General features: G+C 53.5%; 1 protein-coding gene across 2 annotated transcripts; it reads right to left on the reverse strand.

Annotated features, from left to right (window-relative positions):
- Positions 1–31: 31 nt before the first annotated feature.
- Positions 32–20,697, reverse strand: Npas1 (neuronal PAS domain protein 1). 2 transcript variants are annotated; one of them, XM_036166734.1, is made up of 12 exons: positions 20,548–20,697; positions 19,399–19,579; positions 18,461–18,696; positions 9,417–9,490; positions 9,105–9,194; positions 7,087–7,249; positions 5,010–5,122; positions 4,575–4,732; positions 4,134–4,240; positions 3,592–3,739; positions 2,201–2,295; positions 32–596 (listed from the first exon to the last, which is right to left on the reverse strand). In XM_036166734.1, exons 2-12 carry the CDS (start codon positions 19,521–19,523, stop codon positions 127–129), a joined length of 1,779 nt encoding a protein of 592 aa, XP_036022627.1. In that variant the 5' UTR covers positions 19,524–19,579; positions 20,548–20,697; the 3' UTR covers positions 32–126. The 2 variants fall into 2 exon arrangements, with proteins under 2 accessions (XP_036022627.1, XP_036022617.1); XM_036166724.1 differs by having other exon boundaries at positions 5,010–5,125.
- Positions 20,698–23,858: the final 3,161 nt, after the last annotated feature.

A 23,858-nucleotide genomic window follows, 5' to 3' on the forward strand; every position in this document is an offset into this window, starting at 1 on the left:
AATAATTTAAAGGGACAAGAAACAGCAGTCATGCAGGGTCCCTGGGGATGGAACCTCTCAGGGAGTGGTGTTTAATTCTCAAGGACAACTCCAGGCCTTGATTTATGCCCCAGGTTCGGCTTCTCCTTAGTCTCCCTTCCGCTGAACCCTAGTACCCGTGGGCCCTGGATAGGGCAGGCCCAGCGTAGGGTAAAAGGCCTCTGGGAGTGTGGGACCTGGGCCCAGCCTGTGCAGATGTGGATACATCAGGCTCAGCTCTGCGGGGCCATAGCGGATGGTTCCCGGTGTACACAGGCCCCGCACCACCGGTGGCAGGAAGCCTGCATGGAGAAGAGCAGGTGAGGGGTCCCCGGGAGTTGTCAGGCCCCACGGCAGTACTGGATCATGCTTCAGGGCCCCCGCCCGGATGACAGAAGTGAATTCCGGCCGAGGTGCGGCCGGCGGATCTGAGAGTTCCTCCTCTCCGCTGTCCTCTGAGCCTCTCGCTTCCTTCGGGCCAGGCTCCACTTTGATGCCTTTGCCTCTGGCCTGAGGGTCCTTGTCCTTGTCCTGGTCCACAGAGGCAGCCTGCTTCGGGTCAACTGGAGGCTCCTCCTCTGAAGAAGATACTTGATTTTATTCTGTGCAGTGCTCTACCACTGAGCCACACCCCCAGCCCCTCACTGAGGGATTCTAGGCAGGGGCTCCACCACTGAGCCACACCCCAGCCCCTCACTGGGGGATTCTAGGCAGGGGCTCTACCACTGAGCGACACCCACCCCACTCCCACTCCCAGCCCCTCAGTTCACAGGCCTTCTACTGTTGAAGCAGATTCTAAGCCTTCTTTTTACTTTTCAGGGATGGGTGAGGGTATGGAAGTGAGATGTCAACATTGGTGGTCTTCCTGTATCTCTATTATGCGCATGTGCATGATGGGGTGGCATACATGCCATCATGCAGGTGCTATCCAGGTCAGAGAACAGCTTTGTAGAGTTGGTTTTCTTTTCTCTTTTTCTTTTTGGTTTCTTTTTGTAGACCAGGCTGGCCTGGAACTCACAGAGATCTGCCTGCCTCTGCCTCCTGAGAGCTGAGATTAAATGTGTGTGCCACCACTGCCTGGTCCAAGCTCACATCTTTATGCATACACAGCAAGCATTGTGCCCTCAGGCCTCTTTACTCTTTCAGATATTGACTTGCTAAGTTGTCCAGGCTAACCTTGAACTTGGCATCTCCCTGCCTCAGCCTCCCCAGTAGCTGGCATTATAGTCCTTCACTCCAACACTCCAACCTTGAAGGAGGCTTCTGAAGGAATGTGTGTCCCCAGCCCTTGATCTTGCAGTGTGGGGCACAGTGTGGCGGGGCTGCAGTTCACATCCCCAGTGGTTCCTGCCCCCCTCAGGCAAACAGCTGGACCAAGAGATATGTTTATCATAAGTGAAGGGAGGAACCCCAGACACCTTCTACAGCGTAGCTAAGACCTATCTATCCCTGACATGCCAATAAAGACTGGACTGAGAAGTTCCAGCTAGACCTCTGCAGATTATAGAACTCTCCAGAACCCCTTCTCCACAGCCATAGAATTTTAAATAATACCAGACATGTTTCACCTGTATTGTCCTGAGAGACAGCCAATGGCCACATGTTGCTACTGACTATTTGAAATATGATGGATAAATTTGAGGATGAAGACATTTAATTTTGAGGTGGGATGAGGAGTTGGTTTCTTCAAGACAGGGTTTCTCTGTGTAGCCCTGGCTGTATGTAGACCAGGGTGGCCTTGAACTCAGAGATCTGCCTGCTTCTGCCTCCTGAATGCTGGGATTAAAAGCATGCACCATCATGCCCTGCTTGGTTGTGTTTTTTGTTTGTTTTTTTTTTTTTTTTTGAGACAGGGTTTCTCTGTGTAGTTTTGGAGCCTGTCCTGGATCTCACTCTGTAGACCAGGCTGGCCTCGAACTCACAGAGATCCGCCTGCTTCTGCCTCACAAGAGCTCCACTTCCCCAGCACTGGGACTGCAGAAGTGTTTCTGCACCTGGCTCTTCTTTAGAGGAACTAAAGCCATACCAGTAAGCTTTCCAGCAAGCACATTATCTGTGTCATCTGTCCCCAGCCCAAGGACATTTAACTCAGTGTTAATGTAAATAGCCACATATGCTGAGTGCCTTCCACAGTGGGTCCCTTAGTGTTTCCTGGGCGCAGAGGTGGGGGGGGTTAATTTACCTGTGGGCTCTGGCCCTGGGCTGGATGGATCCTCATGAGACACACTGGCTGGAAGCTGGAAGGCATCCAGGGGTGTTTGGCCCTCTTCGGCATGGCTGGGGACAAGACGGTGGGACTGAAAACCAGAAGTCTTGGGACAGCAGTGAGTATCAACATTCCCAGCATGGAATTTGCTGATACTACCCTGAGCACTTCAGATTTTCTTTCAGACCTATTAACTCCATGTAGTTTTACACACACACACACACACACACACACACACACACACACACACACACTGAGTCTCCAGCAGGGGTTCTACCACTGAGCCACACCCCAGCTCCTCACTGTGGGATTCTAGGCAGGGCTCCACCACTGAGCCACACCCCAGCCCCTCACCTGGGGATTCTAGGCAGGGACTGTACTGTTGAGCACTCTATTTATTGAGAGAGGATCTTCCCAAGTTTCCCAAGCTGGCCTTGAACTTTCAGTTTCCTGTGTCAGTCTTTCCACTGGCTGGGATCAGAGGATCAGGCCCAGCTCTAAAATATATTCTAACTGGGCTGCGCTCTCCTTCCTATGGGCAAACCTATGTCCCTGTCAGCCACCTGATATTACCTAGGGGTCCTTTAAGCATGTCATGGTCATCTTAGTCTCTTCCTTCCAAATCTTCTGTTCCTTTCTAGGACCCAAAGGGGCAGATGGCACTCCCTTCTCTCCTGGCTTATTGTTTTGTTGTTTTTCTGGACATGGTTTCTCTGTGTAGCCCTGGCTGTCCTGGAACTCACTCTGTAGACCAGGCTGGCCTCGAACTCACAGAGATCCACCTGCCTCTGCTCCCGAGTGTGTTCTGCCACCACCGCCCGACTTCCTGGCACTTCTTAAACCATACCCCAGCCTCCTCTTCTCTTGTTCTCCAGTTCATATCTCCCCAGTCAGCTCTTCCAAAAGTGCAGCTCTGCCTGTGATTTCCCCCTCCAGACACAAAACCTCCCTAATGCCCCAAGACAAAATGCCCTGCTGTTGTTTACAACCTTTTTTTTTCTCCTGACCCTGCTCCAGCCCCAGACACTCTCTTTCCCCCCCTGGGCAGGTAGGGCTGTAGACCTGAGGCTTCATCTGCTCTGGGCCCTCTGCTCCAAATGCATGTGTGTATTGCACGGCTCTGGCTCTCCCTCTGTCGAGTCCGCCGTGGCTCCCCAGTGCCCTAGAGTCAAACCCACACCTTCAGCCTGAGGTAGACCTTCGTGAGCCTTCTCTGAGACCCTGCCTGCCTCCTCCCAACTGTGACTCCTCTCTGCCCTCCGTGAGGCCAGTCCATGCCTGGGCTTTTCCCGTCAGGCCTACAGAGTCCTCCCTTTAGGGGCCCTGGCTGGGATGGGGAGAGCCTGCCGCTGCCGGCCACCTCTCACCTGAGCACGTGACTGACCCACAGCACGTGATGCTCCCCGGCACTCTTCCCGTTCCCGGCCACAGTGGCCACGGACTGCAGCCACACGAAGCCCCCCGCACGCTGCAGCCAACGGTAGTAACCAGTCACCACCTGACCTTTGTCCAGCACTGGGTCCATCCCAAGGGAGCAGAGAGCCCAGAGGGGTGGGGAGAGAGGGGAGGGTGAGGAGGGCCAAGACAGGTGGGCAGGAGGTAGGCAGAGGCAGCAAGAGTGGGGAGAATCGAGAGAGACAGAGAGGTACAGAGAAAGTCAGAGACCCGGTGGTACCCCAGCATTGGTCAGAGACCCCCTCACACCCCACTTACTGCCCCTCCCACAGGCCATTGCTCAAGCCCTTTGATGCTTTTCTATTCCAAACAGAGCCCCAGGAGCTGCAGTACAAGCAGAGACTGTGGTTAGCCCTGAAGAAGGACTTCCAGGGAACAGAACAGCAGGGGCATTCAGGTCTTTGTGGTGGGCGGTGGGCGGTGGGCGGGGAGAGGGTACAGAAGTGTGTCTCACGATCCAGATGGCTTTGACGGATCCTGGCTGCATCCTGTCCGTGGACAAACTGGTAGCAGCTGCGTCCCACCAGCTCCGAGGGTCCCATGTCCATGTGGTCGCTAACTCTGGGGGAGACAGAAAAGAGAAAGCGGAGCTGGAGACACTGGGTGGTGTGGGGGGACGGCAGAGTGGGCTTCAGCGTCTGCCAGGGTCTACTCCCTTGCAGTGCAGTCCTCTGCCTCTCAGTTTCCCTCCGTGAAATGGGCATAGTAACAATAGAGGTGAAGGAAGGGACAAGTGATGGGACAGCAGTGGAGCCAGGCCCACCCTCCCTTCTCCCAGGCACCCCCGCGCCTCGCTTGCTCTTCCTCCCCAGCCCGAAGGCCCAGGGTTGACTGAACCCCACACATCCCCATCTTTCCAGTGGACCCACCCTCCCTCCCACCCCTACCCCGGTACCTGCTCTCACAAGCTAGGATGGTGAGGCCCAGGCTGAGGCGGAAGACAATCATGTGTCCGTGCAGGGGCAGCTCAGCTAGCGGGGCCGGGGGCAGCGTGTGTCCAAGCGCCACGAGACCCAGGGCTCGGGACCGCAGGCGCCCCGTCACGTGAATGACCTGGGGAAGGCGGTGGTCGTTGGGAGGGATCGAGCAGGGCCTGGCTGGAGATGGCCAGGCAGAATCAGCAGTGATGCGGGTGACTGGGGAAGTGCCAGGTGGGGCTGCTGAGGCAGGGGGATCACAGCCAAGCCAAGGCCCTGCCCAGTTCCACCTGATAACCACAGGCCCCTTGGCACAGGGGAGGCTTTGAGTGTTTCCCCGTTTCTGGCTTCGTCGCCCTGTAACCCCGGGCATAGCTGGCAGACAGGAGGGAGAAAGGGCAGCTTCCACCCACCTTGTAACCTGAGGCTTTGACATTTAGGCCCCTCTTGGTGAGGGTGGACTTCATGCGGACGAAGAAGGAACGCTCCTGGGCCCGGAAGGCGGGGGATGCCTCTGTGGGGCTGGCTTCTAGGGCAGAGCAGGAGGGTTCTGTTTTAGGGTTTCTAAGGCTCCTGTCACCTCAGAACCAGACACTCAGACACATCTAATGGTTACACAGGCACACTGATAAAAGAATCTCCCCTCCATGGGACAGCCAGGTCTAAGATCAGACGAGCCCCCCTTGGCTGCTCAGAACCCACCACAGTTCACTAGAGCCCTGAGAAGAGAGCCATCTCTCAGTTCTGTCCCCCAGGTATCAGGTCTGAGCCCCGGCTGGAGCAGCCACCTGTCTGGGCTCTGTCTGGCCATGTCCCTCCCACACTGGACTGGGCACCTAAGGAGGGTGGGATCACAAAAAATGCTCACACCCACAGGACCCTTTCCCTCAAACTCAGGCACATACTCACGTGTTCAGAGTGTCTGCCCGGTCCTCTAGCTAATCCTAATGCTGTGACCCTTTAATACAGTTCCTCATGGTGTGGGGACCCAAACCGGAACATTATTTTCATTGCTACTGTTATGAATTGTAAATATCTGTGTTTCCCCGTGACCCCCCCCCCCCCCCCCGCCGTGAAAGGGTCATTCAATGCCCCCTGCAAAAGGCATTGTGACCCACAGGTTGAGAACTGCTGGCCCATGGAGAGGATCCTGAGCAAGGCATGAACATACCCAGCCCCCCTGATGTCCAAGGGTCCAGACAGCCTAACAGGAGTCACTCCTTCCGGGCCACACGTGAGCCCAGCCCCACCTAGAGCGTGAGTGACCCCTGCCACATAGCCTGAGTCCAGTATTGCACCTTGGTCATGTATTAACTAAGCCTGCTTCCTTGTAGTGTGTGATCTCTTCTGTCCTGAAGAAACTTTAAAAGTACAGCTTTGCTCTCCCACCTCGTCCTGAGATGGCTTCAGAGTCATCCCCCCCCCCCATATTTGGCCAATGTTAAGATCATATGAGGAAAAATGGTCAATCTTCCTGTCTCTCCCAAATTGGTCAGTAACCTCTCTTAGTCCCCAGCATATACCAGATGTCTCTCCAAGCTCCTCACACTGTGGATCTGTGGACGGCTCATTTTGGGTGTTAACCAAACCCAGTTCAGTAATTTTCACAGGTCCCCAACATTTCCATGCTAAAGGGAGCTTGTGGGCAATGTCCACTCAACTTTCAGTCCGCCATGAGAGTGGAAATTTCCACCCAAGGAAGAAGCTAGGCACTGACAAGATGCCTCAATGGATAAATGTGTGGTATCTGAGACCCACGTAGTGGGTGGAAAGAACACACACACACACACACACACACACACACACACACAGAATTAACAAGCAAAGGGCTCAGGAGCAAGATCCTGGGCTGGAGTAGCTGTGTGATTTGGGGCAATTAATTTGACCTCTCTGTGCTGTGCCAGGGTTTTGAAGGCCATCCCTCCTGGCTTGTGGAGATGGGGTTAGGATCCAATGCAATTTTTTGTTTGTTTGCTTTCTGAGACAGCGTTTCTCTGTGTAGTTTTGGTGGCTGTCCTGGATCTCACTCTGTAGACCAGGCTGGCCTCGAACTCACAGAGATCTGCCTGGCTCTGCCTCCCAAGTTGGGGGATTAAAGACTGCGACACCACCACCCGGCCCCAATGCAATTTTTAATCTTTTTTTTTTTTTTTTTTTTTGAGCTGAGGACCGAACCCAGGGCCTTGCTCTTGCTAGGCAAGTGCTCTACCACTGAGCTAAATCCCCAACTCCCAATGCAATTTTTAAACACAGGGTCTAAAAAAGAAAAAAAAGTCTCGCGGCCTTATTCCCACCTCCATCCAGCAAGCTCAAATCTTGGTGTACCTTGGAAATTTTGGGGAACCAGGCAGGTTTAGACAGCCTATTGTCACTGCCTTAAGTGGGCTTAATCCGTTTTACAAAATCTTGCTTTCTGGCATGTTAAGCACGAACACCAGGATCTACCCTCAGGCTTCATTCATTGGCAAGAAGGGGGTTCCTAGAAATTACCAATCTCGGGAGTGTCCACCAGCGAGGAGGAAGACGAGGAGGAGGAAGAGGAGGGTGGCGTGGGGGGTCCGTGGGTCGCGGACCGCAGCCCCAGTTGCTCCAACACCTCGGAGTGGTCCCCAGGATGGATGTAGTCGAAGACACTGCTGCCCGTCAGCTCCACCTGCCGGTGATGGAGGGGAATGCAGGAGTGCGTGAACGCAAAGCAGGGGCTGGGTTTAGCCTGGGCACCCGGGTGCACCTCACACCAGCCTTGTGTTTTTCTTTAGAAGCTTCCCTCCTTTTTAAATTAGGGAGGGAAGGGAGAGGTTTTATTTGTTTGTTTGTTTGTTTTGAGACAACGTCTCACTTTGTAGCTCTGGCTGTCCTGGAATTCATTATGTAGACCGGGTTTGGCCTCCAATTTAGAGATCCGCCTGCCTCTACCTCTGGAGTTCTGGGATTAAAGGCTTGTTCTGCTATACTTGGCCCTTTTTGCTTTTTTCAGACAGATATTTGCTAGGTGACCCAGGCTGGCCTCAGACTTGTGGTGACCCTACTGCCTCAGCCTCCTGAGATCTGGAAATTACAAATTCATACCATCAAGCCCGGCGGTTTTCAACCCTTTAATGAATTTGAACCTTTAGGATCAGCCACCTCTCAGAGGGCTCTCAGAGGGCTCTCAGAGGGCTCTCATGCTCCCCCACCTTCCTCAGTGCAGCCTCTGGCTTTCCCCACGGATTCCACACTGATCTTCTGACCTTCAAGCCCCATTTAAAACTCTTCTGAAAACTGTACTACAGAACATAACAGTTCTTATTCAGAAGCCCACCATGCCTCCCGCTGTCCTGTGCTTGGGCTGAGGGACCTAGCTCTCTTTAGCCTTCATGTATCTGTACCCATTCCCCACACCCCACCTTGTCTCTTCTATTTTTTAAAAATTTATTCATTTATTATTATGGATACAGTGTTCTGTCTGCACACCAGAAAAGGGCATGAAATCCCATTGTAGATGGCTGTGTGAGCCACCATGTAGGTGCTGGGAATTGAACTCAGGACCTCTGGAAGAGCAGCCAGTGCTCTTAACCTCTGAGCCATCTCTCCAGCCCCCCCTTCTATTTTTTTACACACATATCCTTGTCCAAAGTCCCCTCCTTTGGGGAAGTGCCATTTATTTATTTATTTACTTATTTATTTGTTTGTTTGTTCATTTATTCAAGACAGGGTTTCTCTGTGTAGCCCTGGCTGTCCTGGAACTCACTCTGTAGACCAGGCTGGCCTCGAACTCACAGAGATCTGCCTGCCTCTGCCTCTCAAGTGCTGAGACTAAAGGCGTGCTGAGACTAAAGGCGTGCTGAGACTAAAGGCGTGCTGAGACTAAAGGCGTGCGCAGCCACCGCCCGGCTGGGAATGTTATTCCTTTTTCAGACAGCCTCTTATGTAGCCTAAATTGGCCTGGAATTTCTAATTCTCCTGCTCCACCTCCCGGATGCTGGAATTTTTTTTGAAAGATTTATTTTAATTATTATGTATACAGAAGAGGGCGCAAGATCTCATTGCAGATGGTTGTGAGCCATAATGTGGGTGCTGGGAATTGAACTCAGGACCTCTAGAAGAGCAGTCAGTGCTCTTAACCTCTGAGCCATCTCTCTAGCCCCATGCTGGAATTTAATGCATAGGTTTATGCCTCACCACCACGCCCAGTTTATTCCATGTAAGGAGTCTGACCCAGGGCTTTGTGAATGCCAGGCAGGCATTCTATCAACCAGGCTACAACCCTGCCCCAGCTACAGTGGTTTGAATCCCAGAACCTTCAGAATGCTACACAAGCGATGTACCTCTGAGCCACTGAGCTCAGCTCCCTAGAATTCCACCACAGAACTACATCTCCAGCCCAGTTTTTAATTTTGAGACAAGGTCTTATGAAGTTGCCCTGGCTGGCTTTGAATTTGTGGTCCTGTTTTTCATGTTGGGGTTAGTGAACAAGGGCATGCATAGGCCAGGCAGTAAAGATGTCGGCCCACTGCGGGGGTTCTTACCTGTGAGAGACCCAGGTAGATGGACACTGTCTCTGAGATGTAGAGAAATTTTCCTTCCTGGTTCAAGGCGAACACGAAGCCATCCAGGGACTAGAGTTGGGAGAAACGGAGCGGGTGTAAGAAAAGTCCGAGGCTCCTGAAACATGAGTCTCCCTCTGGAGATGGGGGACTTCCGTGGTCCCGGGGAAGGGACAGGAACAAGGGACCTTAGACCCAGCGCTCCCCAGGGGACAGACGCGGGAAGATGGGTGCTATTCCCAGAAGCGACCACCAGGTGGCAGCACGGAGCAGCGGGCTGGGAAGGGACCTCACCTGCAGGATGTGTCCGCCAAGGTGCTGCTCGAAGACTTCAGAGACCAGAGCCACAGGGCCTCGGCGGCCTGGGGCTGGGGACAGAGGGCACAGGAAAGTCAGGGCCTGTTGGTCTGGCTCACTGCGTTCTGTGCAGCCGATACGGACCCAGTCAGTCTTAACCCCCCAGCCTCTATAGAAAACGAATTCACAGATGGCTGTTCCTTATAGGACAGAGGCGGCTGGGACAGAGAGGTCAAGACTGAGTGACAGAAAGCAAAAGGAGAAATTTGTTCACTCTTTCTTCTTCTCCTCCTCCTCCCCCTCCTCCCCCTCCTCCCCCTCCTCCCTCTCCTCCTCCTCCTCCTCCTCCTCCTCCTCCTCCTCCTCCTCCCGAGACAGGGTTTGTCTGTGTAGCCCTGGCTGTCCTGCAATTCGCTCTGTAGACCAGGCTGGCCTCGAACTCACAGAGGTCCACCTGCCTCTGCCTCCCGAGTGCTGGGATTAAAGGCGTGAGCCACTGCCACCAGCTTCACTCCCTCTTCTTTTGCACACCAAAAAGGTCCTTGAGTACTGCTATTCCCAGGCCCTACACTGTACAGGCAGGTGCTGGTGACACAGAAAACCGCAGCCAATCCTCACTGGGCCCTGAAGCCAGGTCAATGAAGACTAAGCCAAGGCCAACTGGCCTGCTGCTGAAGGCCTGTAATTCTAACTACCTGGGAAGTCTGAGGCAGGAGAACCAAGAACTCAAGGCCTGCCTGGGATATATAATGAAATACCATCTCAAAAACTAAAAAGAGGGCAAGCAGCATTGCTTAGTGATAGAGCCTCTGCCTAGAATCCCCCAGTGAGGGGCTGGGGGTGTGGCTCAGTGGTAGAGCCCCTGCCTAGAATCCCCCAGTGAGGGGCTGGGGTGTGGCTCAGTGGTAGAGCCCCTGCCTAGAATCCCCCAGTGAGGGGCTGGGGTGTGGCTCAGTGGTAGAGCCCCTGCCTAGAATCCCCCAGTGAGGGGCTGGGGTGTGGCTCAGTGGTAGAGCCCCTGCCTAGAATCCCCCAGTGAGGGGCTGGGGTGTGGCTCAGTGGTAGAGCCCCTGCCTAGAGTCCCCCAGTGAGGGGCTGGGGTGTAGATTAGTGGTAGAGTGCTTGTCCAGCATTCACATGCCCCTGGGTTCAATCCTCTGCACTAAAAAACAACAAAAGATAAACACAAAAGAATAAGTGTGGGTAGAGAAATTGGACTCTCTTACACTGCAGGGTGGAATGTAAACTAGGGTATCAGCTGAAGAAAATAGTTTGGTGATTCTTCAACAACTAAGAAGAGTTATTATGTTAGCCTCTGGCCATCCCTTCACAGCCCAAATGAACTGAAAATAGGTATTGTGAGTGTGCTGTATGCACATGGAGAGAACAGCATTACACACAGCCAAAAAACAAACAAACAAACAAACAAAAAACCCATGTCCATCCTCCACAGAATGGATAATCAAACGTGGTACAACCATTCAGAGGAATATTATCTAGCCATGAAAAGGAACGGAGCTTTGGTATGTGATGCAACATTATGAAATCCAAAACTATGTCTGAAAGCAAACAGGCACAAAAGGCCACAGTGTGTTTGATCCCATGTCTGTGAAATGTCCAGAATTGGCAAACCCATGGCAATAGAAAGCAGGTCTGTGGTTGGCAGTGCAGGGGAGGTGGCTGCTCTGTGGCTGTGGGAATCCTCTGGGAGTGAAGAAATGATCTGATGTAGGTGATGCTGGTCTTACAATACTGTCCCTTGCAGTAAGTTTGACACTCTAAAACAGCAGTGTCTACACAGCCAGTTCCAGACCGGCCAGAGTACAGAGTGAGAGCAGGTCTAACAAATTGAGTGTGTGTGTGTGTGTGTGTGTGTGTGTGTGTGTGTGTGTGTGTAGAGATGTTCAGTGGTTAAGAGCACTCACTAACTGCTCTTGCCGAGGACCCAGGTTCCATTTCATGGTGGCTCACAACCCTCTGTAACTGCAGTCTCAGGGGATCTGATGCCCTCTTCTGACCTCTGTGGGCATTGCACACAGATGGTACACAGACATACATGCAGGTAAAACACCTACACCCTTAAAAATAAATGAATCAATAACAAGTTTTCAAGATTGTTGAAATGGTTTAGTGGGTTAAGGCATGGGCTATGAAGCTTGAAGATCTGAGCTTGATCCCCAGGACCTGTGAGAGTGATGAGCCCTGATCCTCACAAATTGATCTCTACATGTGTGCTGTGTCCTGCTCACATACATGTGCACATAGAGATAAACAGTGCAAGTGCACAACAACAGACTGCTAATTTTACCCTGGATAAATTTTGCATAACATTTTTTAGTTTGTTTGAGATAAAGTCTCAATAGCCCAGGTTTGACTCAAATTTGCCATTCTCCTGCTTAGCTTCCTGAGAACTTGATGTACAAGGATGTTCCTCCAGGCTGGAGTAAAAACTGGTTTTACTTACTTTCTTCTTTTCAGTGCTGTGGACTGAACCCAGAGCCTTGCACATGTTAGGCAGGGGCTCTACCACTGAGCCACACCCCCAGCCCCTCACTGGGGGATTCTAGGCAGGGGCTCTACCACTGAGCCACACCCCAGCCCCTCACTGGGGGACTCTAGGCAGGGGCTCCACCACTGAGCCACACCCCAGCCCCTCACTGGGGGATTCTAGGCAGGGGCTCCACCACTGAGCCACACCCCAGCCCCTCACTGGGGGATTCTAGGCAGGGGCTCTACCACTGAGCCACACCCCAGCCCCTCACTGGGGGACTCTAGGCAGGGGCTCCACCACTGAGCCACACCCCAGCCCCTCACTGGGGGATTCTAGGCAGGGGCTCTACCACTGAGCCACACCCCAGCCCCTCACTGGGGGATTCTAGACAGAGGCTCTACCACTGAGCCACACCCCAGCCCCTCACTGGGGGATTCTAGGCAGGGGTTCTACCACTGAGTTAAACCCCAGCCCCTCACTGGGGGATTCTAGGCAGTGCTGCTGCTGCTGAGTTACATCCCCTTCTGATATTTTTATATAGTAGATCATGGCATAAAAGGGGGTAACTTTTGGAAACATGTTGAGATAAAGATATATACTAAGAGAAGGAAGAACTTAGAATTTCATAGAGACATAAATTCCGAGACAGATGGCTGCTAAGACATAGGCTGGATGACCCAGGCCCTTCCCCTTAGTCAGGAGAACTGGGGTCCCAGACCTCATGTTGGTGGTTGGCAGAGACACAGCTGTCCTGGACGCCACCCAAATGACTGTCATTGCTGCAGAAGATGACACTCCCACCCCACCCAAGGTAGATCCGAGCACTCTGGGGACACTGTCAGGGACCTTCCCTCTGTTAGGCGGAGGGCCTGAAGTCACCGCCTCTTTGTGCCTCAGTTTCTTCGTCCAGAGGGTTTGCTGCAGGGGTCTGAGCTCCTAGGCTGCCAAGCATCCAGCCAGCGTGACGGAGAAACAGAGTAAATAAAGGCGGGATTATTATGTTACCCCTGCTCCTCAGTCTAGCCCAGGGGCCCCCAAATCTGACCGCTGTTCCTCCTGCTTCCTCCTCATCTGAACCTCTAGGAACAATAAGTGTAGGGGGTGATGGGGACCCCTCCCCTGAGACCCAAGCTCCAGGCAGCCCCGTGACAGGCGGGAACAATGCTGCCTGCTAATTGTGGCAATTTCCCCTGTCATTTTTGCTAATTCCTTCATTTTCCCTCTCCGAGGATCAGCCCGGGTCAGAGCGAGCTGCTGCAATTAACGGCATTAATGGGCACGCTGGGATGGGGGTGCGCAGGGGGGAGAGCTTGGGGACTTGCTGTCCCCCCCACTCTGTGTACAGGGCCCATCTCCTGTCACAAGGATCCCCAGGGTATGCCTAGGGTTGCCAACTGATGCCTTAGTACCCCCAGTTTCTGCCTCCCCAAACCTGACAGCTCTCCACTCCTGGCACCCACAGCCCCCTGTCCATCCCCAATTCAACAAGTGTCTCCCACCTTCACATCTGCCCCTCCTGAAGTCCAGATCCCTGAAATCACTTATTCACTTAATAATTCTTCTTCATTTAATAAACATGTGTGAGCCAACACCTGGGGGGCAGCGGAAGACTGAGATGGATGAGGAGAAAGGAAGTGGGGAGACCCACAGGCAGACAGAGGGTAGGCTCCGGAAAGGGAGGTCAGCTAGGACGCCTACCAAGCTCCAGGGGGGCCTCTCCTTTCCTCTTCTATGGGTCTCCTGTCCTGGGTCATTAGGGGTGAAGGGCTAGGTCTGCATGACTCTGGGGGTGGGAAAGGGGTGTCCCCTCTTTCAAGTGTCTGTCCTCATAGGTTACACGGACTCCCAGGGAGACTGCAACTTGTTCTGGGAATTTCCGCTTTCTCTGTCTCTCTGTCTCTGTCTCTGTCTGTCTCTCTATCTTTCGAGACAGGTTTCTCTGTGTAGCCCAGGCTGGCTTCGAATTCCCAGAGATCTGCCTGCCTCTGCCTCCTGAGTGCTGGGATTAAACATGTGACATACAACCGGCTCTCCCTCCCTCCCTTCTCTCTGTTTCTCTCTTCTTTCTGTGTCATATAGCCCAGGCTACCCTGGAGCTCAGTGTGTATCCAAAGATGACCTTGAACTCCAGATCCTCCTGCCCCCACTTCCTGGGTACTGGGATCACAGGCCTGCACTGTGCCTGGTTCGCGCAACGCTGGGTTGGAACCCAGGGCCTCCAACATGCTAGGCAAATGCTTTACCAACTAAGCCCCCGCCGCCAGCCCTGCCCTGCGCAGTTCTGTGTGCAGTTCTGAGAGTTCCATCCGCTCTCCCTGGAAAGTGGCTGTAGAGAGAGGGTGAGATGGATTCTCTACACCAAAGGTTTCCAGGGCCACAGCCGGGTGTACAGTGGATGAGTAATACATCACCGTAAAGTGTGCCAGGGTACTGTGCCAGTCTAGATCACTCCTGGGAGTTTCTCTCTGCCTCCTGCTGTCGCTGTCTGCTTCCCCCGCCTCCTTTCTCAGTCCGCCCCACCCCCTGCCGCAGGCCCTCCTCCCAGCCCTGCTCTCTGCCTGGCCCTTCTCATGGCTGGCTCCTTCATTCCTTCAAGCATAGTGGTCACTTCCTCCGGAAGTAGCGTCCTACCTGTGGACCAGTTGTTGGGGCACTCAACTACTGTTTATTGAGCATTTCCTGCCCCCCCCCCACTGTTTTAGCTTGTGAACAACGAGGGAAGAGGCCTGGGGAGATGTTTCAGTGGGTAAAGCACTTGCTCCACAAGTGTGGAGACCTGAGTTTGAACCCCCAGAACCCGTGGGAAGCTGGACATGGTAGTGAGCACCTGTAATTCCGCACTCCTACTTGGAGATGAGAGATGGAGACTCCCTGGGAACCCCTGGGCCAGCTAGCCTGGCCTACGCAGCACTGAACAGCAGACCCTATCTCAGAAGGGGAGGGAGGCAAAGAATGACACCAGGGTTGTCCTCTGACCCCCACACACACGAATTGGAGAGATGGCTCAGCAATTAAAAACACAAAAACCAAAATAAATAAATGAATGAATAAATACATAAATAAAAGCTGAGCAGAGGTAGTGCATGCTTTTAATTCCAGCACTCGGGTGGCAGAGGTAGGAGGATGTCTGTGAGTTTGAGGCCAACCTGGTCTATAGAGAGAGTTCCAGGACAGCCAGGGATACATAGAGAAACTCCATCTCAAAAACCAAACCAAACAAACAACCCCCCTCCCAAACACATACTGCTCTTGCAAAAGACTCAAGTCTGGTCCCCAGCACCCAGCTTGGGTGGCTCACAGCCACCTGTCACTTGGGCTGCAGGGATCCAACCCCCTCTGGACTCTTCCAGCAGTTACACACACAGTGCACATAAACATTTGTAGGCATAAACATATACATATAATTTTTCGTTTTAGTTTTTTGAGGCAGGATCTCTCTCTGTGTAGCCCTGGCTGTCCTGGAACTTGCTCTGTAGACAATGTTGGCCTCGAACTCAGATCCGCCTGACTCTGCTTTGCAAGTGCTGGGATTAAAGGTGTGCACCACTCCCTGGGCATCACATACATTTTTAATAAAAAACAAAACAAAACAAAACAAAAAACAGTAAAAATAAGCCCAGGACTGGTAGCCCACATCTTTAATCCCTGCAATCTGGAGAGAGAGGTAGGCAGAACTCTGAGTTCAAGGCTACCTGGTCCATATATAGAGTTCCAGGCCAGCCAGGGCTACTTAGTGAGACCCTGTCAACAACATCTGGTGAGCTGGCTCAGCAGGTAAAAGCAGTTGTCATTAAGCCTGACAACCTGAGTTTGTTCGCAGGGGCCCACATGGTGGAAAGAGAGAACTCACATCTGCAAGCTGTCATTGGGCCTCCATATACATGCAGAGGTATGTGCATCCCTTACATACATGTGACCAAATAAATAAAAAATTTAAACAGAGACTTGGGAAGAGAAAGAAAAGGGAAAGGGAATGGCTCAGTGGTTAAGAGCACTGGCTGCTTTTTTCCAGACGACCCAGGTTCAATTCCTGGCATCTGCATGGCAGTCTGAAACTGTGTAACACCAATTTCAGGGGATCTAGTGCCCCCTCCTGGCCTCCATGGACACCTGGTACTGGTGGTGTACAGAGATGCACATAGGCAAAACACCCACACACTGAAGCTAAAAACTTTCACCAGGCGGTGAAATCCTAGCACGCGGGGGCGGAGGCGGGGCAGAGGCAGGCGGATCTCTGAGTTCAATGCCAGCCTGTTCTACAGAATGAGTTCCAGGACAGTCACGGCTACACAGAGAAATCTCAGTCTCAGTCTCAGAAACCAAACCAAACCAAACCAAAAACAAAACAAAACAAAACAAAACAAAAAAACAAAAAACAAAAAAAAACCCAACCACAAACATTTCTTATAGAAAATGAACCAAGTAGCCACCATGTTCCATCTGTGTGACTTTGGGCAAATATCTCCCTGGGTCTCCGTTTCCCAGGGCTATACAAAGGAGTCACAACGGGCTTCCCGCCTAAGCCTAAGGTGTCTTCAGAGAGCTAATTCGTGTGCAGGTTGGCAGAGGTCTATGGTTTTGGATTTTGTCGCCTTGAGTTAGGACGTGGAGCCACCCACGCACGCTGCCTGGACTAGTTAGTTCTCATGCACAGGTGGGCATTGTGCCAATAGCCAGGGAATGGCCGGGGAGCTGTGGCCAGAGTGAGCCCTCTCCTTTGGAGCCTCCCAGTGCCCCTCCAAGTATTGGGGGGCTGGACAGCGGCAGGGCTCTCTCAGCCCCCTTCCCCTCCCTGGGGCTCCAGGACAATAGACAAGATGTTTATCCCCCGCCGGCGGCGCACGTGTTGTTCGCCGGTAATGACAGTAATCAGCCTCTCTAATGCGGCATTCTCTCGGCACCAGTCAATTCGCCTAATTACCGCCTGGGAAGCCGGATTATTTAAATTTAAATGGTGATTTATTGCGGGGCTTAATCAATGCTATTTTCTCTCCCCCACCTCCTCCCTGGGCACTAGGGTAGGAAGGGAATAGGCGCCTTCTCCAACCCCACCCTAAGGACACCTATTCTGTAAGTGGAGGGGCTTCTCCACCTGTGACCTCAGGGAAGACCTTCACTGCCCTGTCTTAACAACTGAGCAGGGACAGATATATAAAAGAGAAGGATGGAAATCGAAGACTTTCAATAGCCAGAGGTGGGAAGTAAGAAAAATGAGATCTTCCTCTATATGTTGATGTCGTATGTAGTCTACATTTCTACACATTATAGATTATAATTTTTCCCCCTATGGTGTCACATCTGCATCTCCAAGGCAGGGACTTTCCACATCATTTCCCCCCTTTTTCTGTTCGCTAAGTAATCTTGTTTGAGACAGGAGCTCATGTAGCCCAGGTTGACCTTAGTACTCAGGCGGGACCCAAACCCACAGAGATCTGCCCGCCTTTGCCTCCCGAGTGCCGGGATGAAAATGCCTTATTTGTTGTTGGTTTGTAGCCTAGGCTGGCCTCATACTCCTGGTGATCTCAGGAGCACTGGGAGAATAAGCCACCAACACCACACCAGGGCAGGGTAGAGTGTGGGAGGTCCTGGGCACCCGTCGTGGCCTCACTCGGTAAGCAACAGGGTGGTACAGGCCACATTCCGAAGGCCGGTTTGCCCTTTGCAGGGAGTTCCAGGGGCCTTGCAGATGTTCATCAGTTTCTGGTCGCTCTGAGCGGGGCCATTCGGGTGGTCACCCCCATTTGTTTTTAAAAAAATGCAACACAGAAAGGGGGAGCCACCTACCTGGGACTGCAGAGCGAGGGGCAGAGGGACAGCTAATGCCACCGGGGAACCTTCCTCACCCTCCCTACACACATGGTTGCCTCCTCGCCCCAAATGGGGGATTCAGCCCCCAGAGTTCCAGTGTGCCCCGAGCCCCACAGGCCCAGGTCGGGAGAGCTTCCTTCCCGGTTGAGTGGAGGCCCTGGGCCCAGGAGGCTCTAAGCTGGAGACTTCTTCAGTGACAATGGTTCATCTCCCCTAATAACATTAATAGCCTTTGCTGGGCATGGCGGCAGACACCTGTTTTGAGGAAATGGAGGCAGGAGGATGCTAAATTCAGGGCTAGACTCTACTACACACCCAATTTGAGGCCAGGCCAGCCTACCGGAGGCATTGTCTGAAAGACTCAGGCCTGGGTCATGGCGCACACCTTTAGTCTTAGCAGAAGCAGGCAGATCTCTATAGGCCAGCCTGGTCTACAGAGTGAGTTCCAGGCTAGCCAGGGCTACATAGTAAGACCCTGTCTCGTAAAAAAAAAAAAAAGACAACAACAATAATAATACCCTAGTGATTTGGATTGTGGCCGGGTTCTGACTTAGGTCAAAAGTTTATAAAAAATCTCAACTTTTTGTCCCCTAGAGAGCCTAAGTCATCAGTTAGGAACCCACAAAGGGTCTGGTGGACTCTCCAGGAACTGGGCCAGGGCGGCCTGGCTTTCTCAATCCTGTCCCCAAGGCTGGGGGTGGGGTGGCAGGGAGGACTTGGCAGCATGCGCATGCGCACTCACCGAGGCCGGCCGGAGGCCCGACGGCTCGCAGCCCCCAGGGCGGCGCCCCCAGCGCGGCGAAGCGACGCAAGCGGAGGTAAGTGACACTGAGGCGCACGATGGACGCTTTGTCCAGCTGGCTGGAGATGGCACCGGGCAGAGGGAGCAGCTTGGCCAGTTCGAAGAACTCTAGGTTTTCCTTCCCGCGCCGCCAGCGCGCCGCGTTGCGGGACTTCTCTTTGCGCTGCGCCTGCAGGCTGGGCAGGCGGCGTGGAGGAGGCGTCAGAGAGGGCCCCGGGCGCACGGTCCCCGCGCTTCAGGAGGTGGGGCAGACCTGAGTGTCAATTCTACACCCCTGCTGGCTTGGGGACAGAGCCTTTATTTATTTAATAATAATAACAACAATTATTATTATTACTATTATTATTATATTTATGGTGGTAGGGATTGAACCCAGGGTCTCCAGCACTTTACCATTAGGCTACATCCCTCCGGCACTTTTTTCTTTTCTTTTCTTTTTGTTGAGACTGTGGTCTCACTGGGTAGACCAGGCTGGCCTCAAATTTTATAGAGATTTGCTTGCCTCTGCCTCGGGAGTACGGAGATTAAAGGCATGCGCAACCACGCCCGGCTCTTGTTTTTGCTTTTTTGAGACGTCTCTCTATTTTGCCCAGGCTGGCCTTGAACTGGCGAGCTTCCTGCTCCTGTTTCAGAGTGTTGGGATGTCAAGCCACCGGGCTGGGCTGAGGACAGAGCCTTCTCCCTCTCCTGACAATGTCGGGGGTGAATTCGGAGCTGGGGGTCTAGAAAACCCAAGTCCGGAATAGGCGAGGGTGACGAAGTCTAGGCGCAGGGTCGGGGCACTGCCCTGAGTCTCATCCGGAAGGCTGCGAAGTCCCCCCAACCCCCAGCACGCCTTCGGGGGCAAGGCCATGGTCAGGGGCATTACATTTGCTCACCAGGGTCCTGGCGGGGCCTTGACCATTAGCCCGGGCAGGAAATCCCAGGGGACGCTGCTGGCTCCACGGCCTCCCCCGCACTTGACTTCACCTCGGCCGCTGCTTCTGGGGTAGGGGGTCGCCATCTCGGCGGGGACTCGAGAATTCAGGCGCGAAGGAGTCGCAGGCGGGGCTCAGTTCCCTGGGGGGAAGAATGTCTCGGGAAAGTGAGGTGCGTGCCGGTTCCCCTAGGGTCCAGCCAAGAACTGGCTTGGATGCGTGCCTCAGTTTCCCCTTCCCGGGAAGCCGCGGTTCCCACCCTGGCGCTCCGGGTGAGGACGTGCCCCGCCGCCGCCTCCCCCGCGCGGCCCGCCAGCGCGCCCGCCTCACGCCCGCGCCGGGCCGGCTCCCGCATACCAATGGGCGCACGCGGCGCGCATACGGATCGGACCGGCCCGCGCGCTGCGTGCCAAGCATGCCCAAGCTGCGCTCGGGGCGGGAGCCTCGCCAGGGCCCCGACGCTCCGGGCTCCATCCCTCCCCGCAAAGCTTCCCAACACCCCAGGTGCGTCCCCCAAAGCCAACCCCCAGGATCCCACTCCCCAGGTCTGCAGCTGCACCCATTTCCTAGCCTGGGCTAAGGAGGCGGGGAGGACAGAGGGACCCCACCCCAAATCCTGCCCAGGAAGCATTCGAGCCCCTGGGGTGGCGCCACCTGACCCGGTTGCTAAATATTTCCAACCCACAACTTCCTCCCTAAAGACCAGGGCGTGAGACCCTGGCCCATGACACCGCTGGCCACTGTGACTCCAGGATGGACGCGACACTCGGGACCCAGGTGTTCTGGAATTCAGACCCCCTAGAACCAGAGACGTGTCCAACTGGCTCTTTCCTCTTCACGATTAGGTGTCCAGGCCGCTCATGTCCCCAGCATCTAGGTGGCCCCCAAGCCTCCCCAAAACGCGTTGACGTCTAGTGCCCTGAACCTGTGTGACCAGGACCCCAACAACCACGCACCACTCTCTGGATCCCGCCGGTACGGACGTCCTGATGCCGTGGCCTCCAGGTCACCAGAGTCTGGGCCCCACATTCCGGCAGGACCCAGGGGTCCCCAATCCCTCCCGCCAAGCCTTCAGGCGTCGCGCACCCACAGGGCTCCCGACTGGGTTACCTGGACGTGGGGTGGGCTCGGGGCGCGGCGTGGGGCCGGCCGGGTGGCGTGGAGGGGCAGCTCCATAGACCCTGGGGCGCGCGGGCTAGTGCTCCGGGCTCTCGGCGCCCACGGCGGCCTCGCAGACTTGGAGACCACGGACAGCGGCGGCGAGGGGCGGTGCTTGCATTCGCCCCGCCCACGCAGGCCCCGCCCAGCGCCGGCCGGTGCGCCTCTGCCTGCTGGATAGTTCCCATACTGGTGTCGGCAGCTCGCTGTTTCTGAGTTGTCTCACCCTACGACCACATCAGGCAGGTCGAGTGTCAAGCCTCTCCACTCTGGAGTTCCACCACGATCGCCATCCTCAAAGGATGGAGCCCCTCAGCAGCCCCTGGGGACCTTGGGGGCAACTGGTTCAGTAGGAGGGGACACTCAGACGTCCGTGTCCTCTTGAGAGACCTACATCTAGGCCTTTGACAATCTCCCTTCCCAGGAGAAAATTGCAGGATGCCAGTCTCCTCCATTCAGGGCAGGAATTGGCGGGCACTTAACCCCTTCCTCCACCCAGGACTTAGTTGTTAAGGGAACTCAACAGTCCAGCCCTGCCTCCCCCCGTTCCCCCAGGTCTTGTCTCTGTGGCTCCCCATTGGGACTAGAACCCCAGCCTGTGGGCGCCTAACTTCATAAATGAGAACAGGGTCAGTGGGGTGTGGTGGCACTCATTCGTTAATCCCAGCATTTGGGACAATGAGGCAGGAGGATTGCACGAACTGGAGGCAAACCTGGGCTATGAAGTGAGTTCCAGTCCGACCCAGTTTGGGATTCAGAGTGAGACCCTGTCTCAAACATAATAAAATAAAATAAAGAGCAACTGGGCTGGGAGAATGGCCCAGTGGGTAAAGCTTGCCACAGAACCCTGAGGACCTGAGTTAGAAGAATTCACATAAAGTCAAAGGCAGTGGTCTGTTTCTATAATCCCAGCACTCCAAAGGGCACAGTGAGAGATTCCTGGAAGCTGGAGGGCTAGCCTGGTTATACAGCCAGGGACTGTCTCAAACAAGGTAGGAGGGGAAGGAGCATCATATGAGATTTACCTCTGACCTCTACAAGCAGGTCATGGCGCCTGTGCACCCTGCCCCCAAATACGCACAGTCACAAAACATAAACAGAAGAGAAAGAATGAACTCAATGCTGGGGGTTCAGCTCAGTGGTAGAGAACCCTGGAAATAGACAGGCTTCCCAGGTAACTAGGCCCTAAACAGAGGATGACAAGAACAGACCGGGGTTCCCTGCCTGAGCTCAGAAGCACCCCACTACAGACAAGTCTTATAGTCACATCTTAATTTAGTTTTATTTATTTGTTTATCTATCTATAATCTATCTATCATCTATATATCTCTCTATGTATCTATCTATCATCTATCTATCTATCTATCTATCTATCTATCTATCTATCTATCTGAGACAGAGTCTCATGTAACCCAGGCTGGCCTGGAGCTCTTGATCCTCATGGCTCCTTCTCCCAAGTGCTGACATTACAGGCATGCAAAAGCATGGTGCTGCACACCTTTAACCCCAACACAGGAGACAGAGTCCTGAAGGTCTGAGTCGACATAGTGAGTTCAAGTGTGTGTGTGTGTAGCTGGGAGAGTCCAGAAGAGGGTGTTAGATCCTTGGAACCTAAAGTTACAGAGGGTTATGAATCTCCCAGCATGGGGCCTGGGAACTTGCTCTGAAACACTAAGCCACCTCTCTAGCCCCCACCACTTTACAAATATTTTCTTATTACCTTTATTTACTTATTCATGCATGCTATGGCGGCATGAGGAGCTCAGAGGGCAAGCTGTGAGAGCTGGTCTCTCTTGCAACCATCTAGGCCCTGGGGTTTGAACTCAGGCGTGGGAGCAAGTGCTTGTATTCACTGAGCTATCTTGCTGGCCCCATGCTCAGCTTTAACGGTCACATTTTAATCAAGCCCTATTCCCTTACTTTATGTAGCCCTGGCTGTTCTAGAGCTCTCTCTGAAAAGCAGGCTGGCCTCGAACTCACAGAGATCTGCCTGCCCCTGCCTCCTGAGTGCTGGGACCAAAGGTGTGCGCCACCACACCTGTCTTAATTTTATTTTGTGAGTAAGAGTGTTTTGCCAAACCTGGTGGTGGTGGCGCATGCCTTTAATCCTAGCACGCTGGAGGCAGAGGCAGAGGCAGGCAGATTTCCCAAGTTCGAGGCCAGCCTGGTCTACAGAGTGAGTTCCAGGACAGCCAGGGCTACACAGAGAAACCCTGTCTCAAAAACAAATGAAAAACAACAGAAAAAAAGAAAGAAAGAAAATGAGGGGCTGGAGAGATGGCAAAACACCAATGCACATTGAAAGAAAAAAGAAAGAAAGGAAGGAAGGAAGGAAGAAAATGAAAAAAGGAATAGCTGGAGGTGGTTCAGTGTTTAAGAGCACTGGCTGCTTTTCTGGAGGTCCTGGGTTCAATTCCCAGCACCCACATGGCAGCTCACAACCATCTGTAACTCCAGTTCTTGGGGGTCTGACACTCTCATACATTAAAAAAAATACTTCGCCATAGGACATTTCTTAATTAATGATTGATGGGGGAGGGCCCAGCCCATTATGGGTGGTGCCATCCCTGGGCTGGATTCTATAAGAAAGCAGCTGAGCAAGCCACGAGGAGCAAGCCAGTAAGCAGCACCCCTCCATGGTCTCTGCATCAGCTCCTGCCTCCAGGTTCCTGCCCTGCTGGAGTTCCTGTCCTGACTCCTTCAGTGCTGTGGAAGTGTGAGCAGAATAAACCCTTTCCTCCCTGAGTTACTTTACTCACAGCAACAGAAACCCTAACTAAGCCTAGCTGGTACTAGGGAGCAGGGTATTGTTGTGACTGCCCTCACACATGTTGTTTGGGAGGGGATTGTGGAAGGACTTTGGAACTTTGTGCAAGAAAAGCCACTGAGTGTTGAGACCTCAGTGACCTGTTCTATTTAATCCCAGCACTCAGGAGGCAGAGGCAGGCGGATCTCTGTGAGTTCAAGGCCAGTCTAGTCTACAGTGTGAGTTCCAGGACAGCCAGGGCTACACAGAGAAACCCTGTCTCAAAAAACCAAACAAGAGAGAGAGAGAGAGACAGAGACAGAGACACAGAGAGAGACAGAGAGACAGAGAGAGCAGCAGTGCTTCCTGGGAGAACATGAGTTCCAGAGGCTGCCAAGGTTGTACCTCGTGTTGGCAGCGGAACTTGGCAGTGTCAGCGTCACCCAGGTGGTTCTGGTCTTGAAGGCCTGAAGGGGTCATGGAGGGCAGCTGAGGCTCAGCACTGGGAAAGTCCAGG

This window comes from Onychomys torridus, chromosome 1 (genome assembly GCF_903995425.1).
Source record: "Onychomys torridus chromosome 1, mOncTor1.1, whole genome shotgun sequence".
Lineage (NCBI taxonomy): Eukaryota > Metazoa > Chordata > Mammalia > Rodentia > Cricetidae > Onychomys > Onychomys torridus.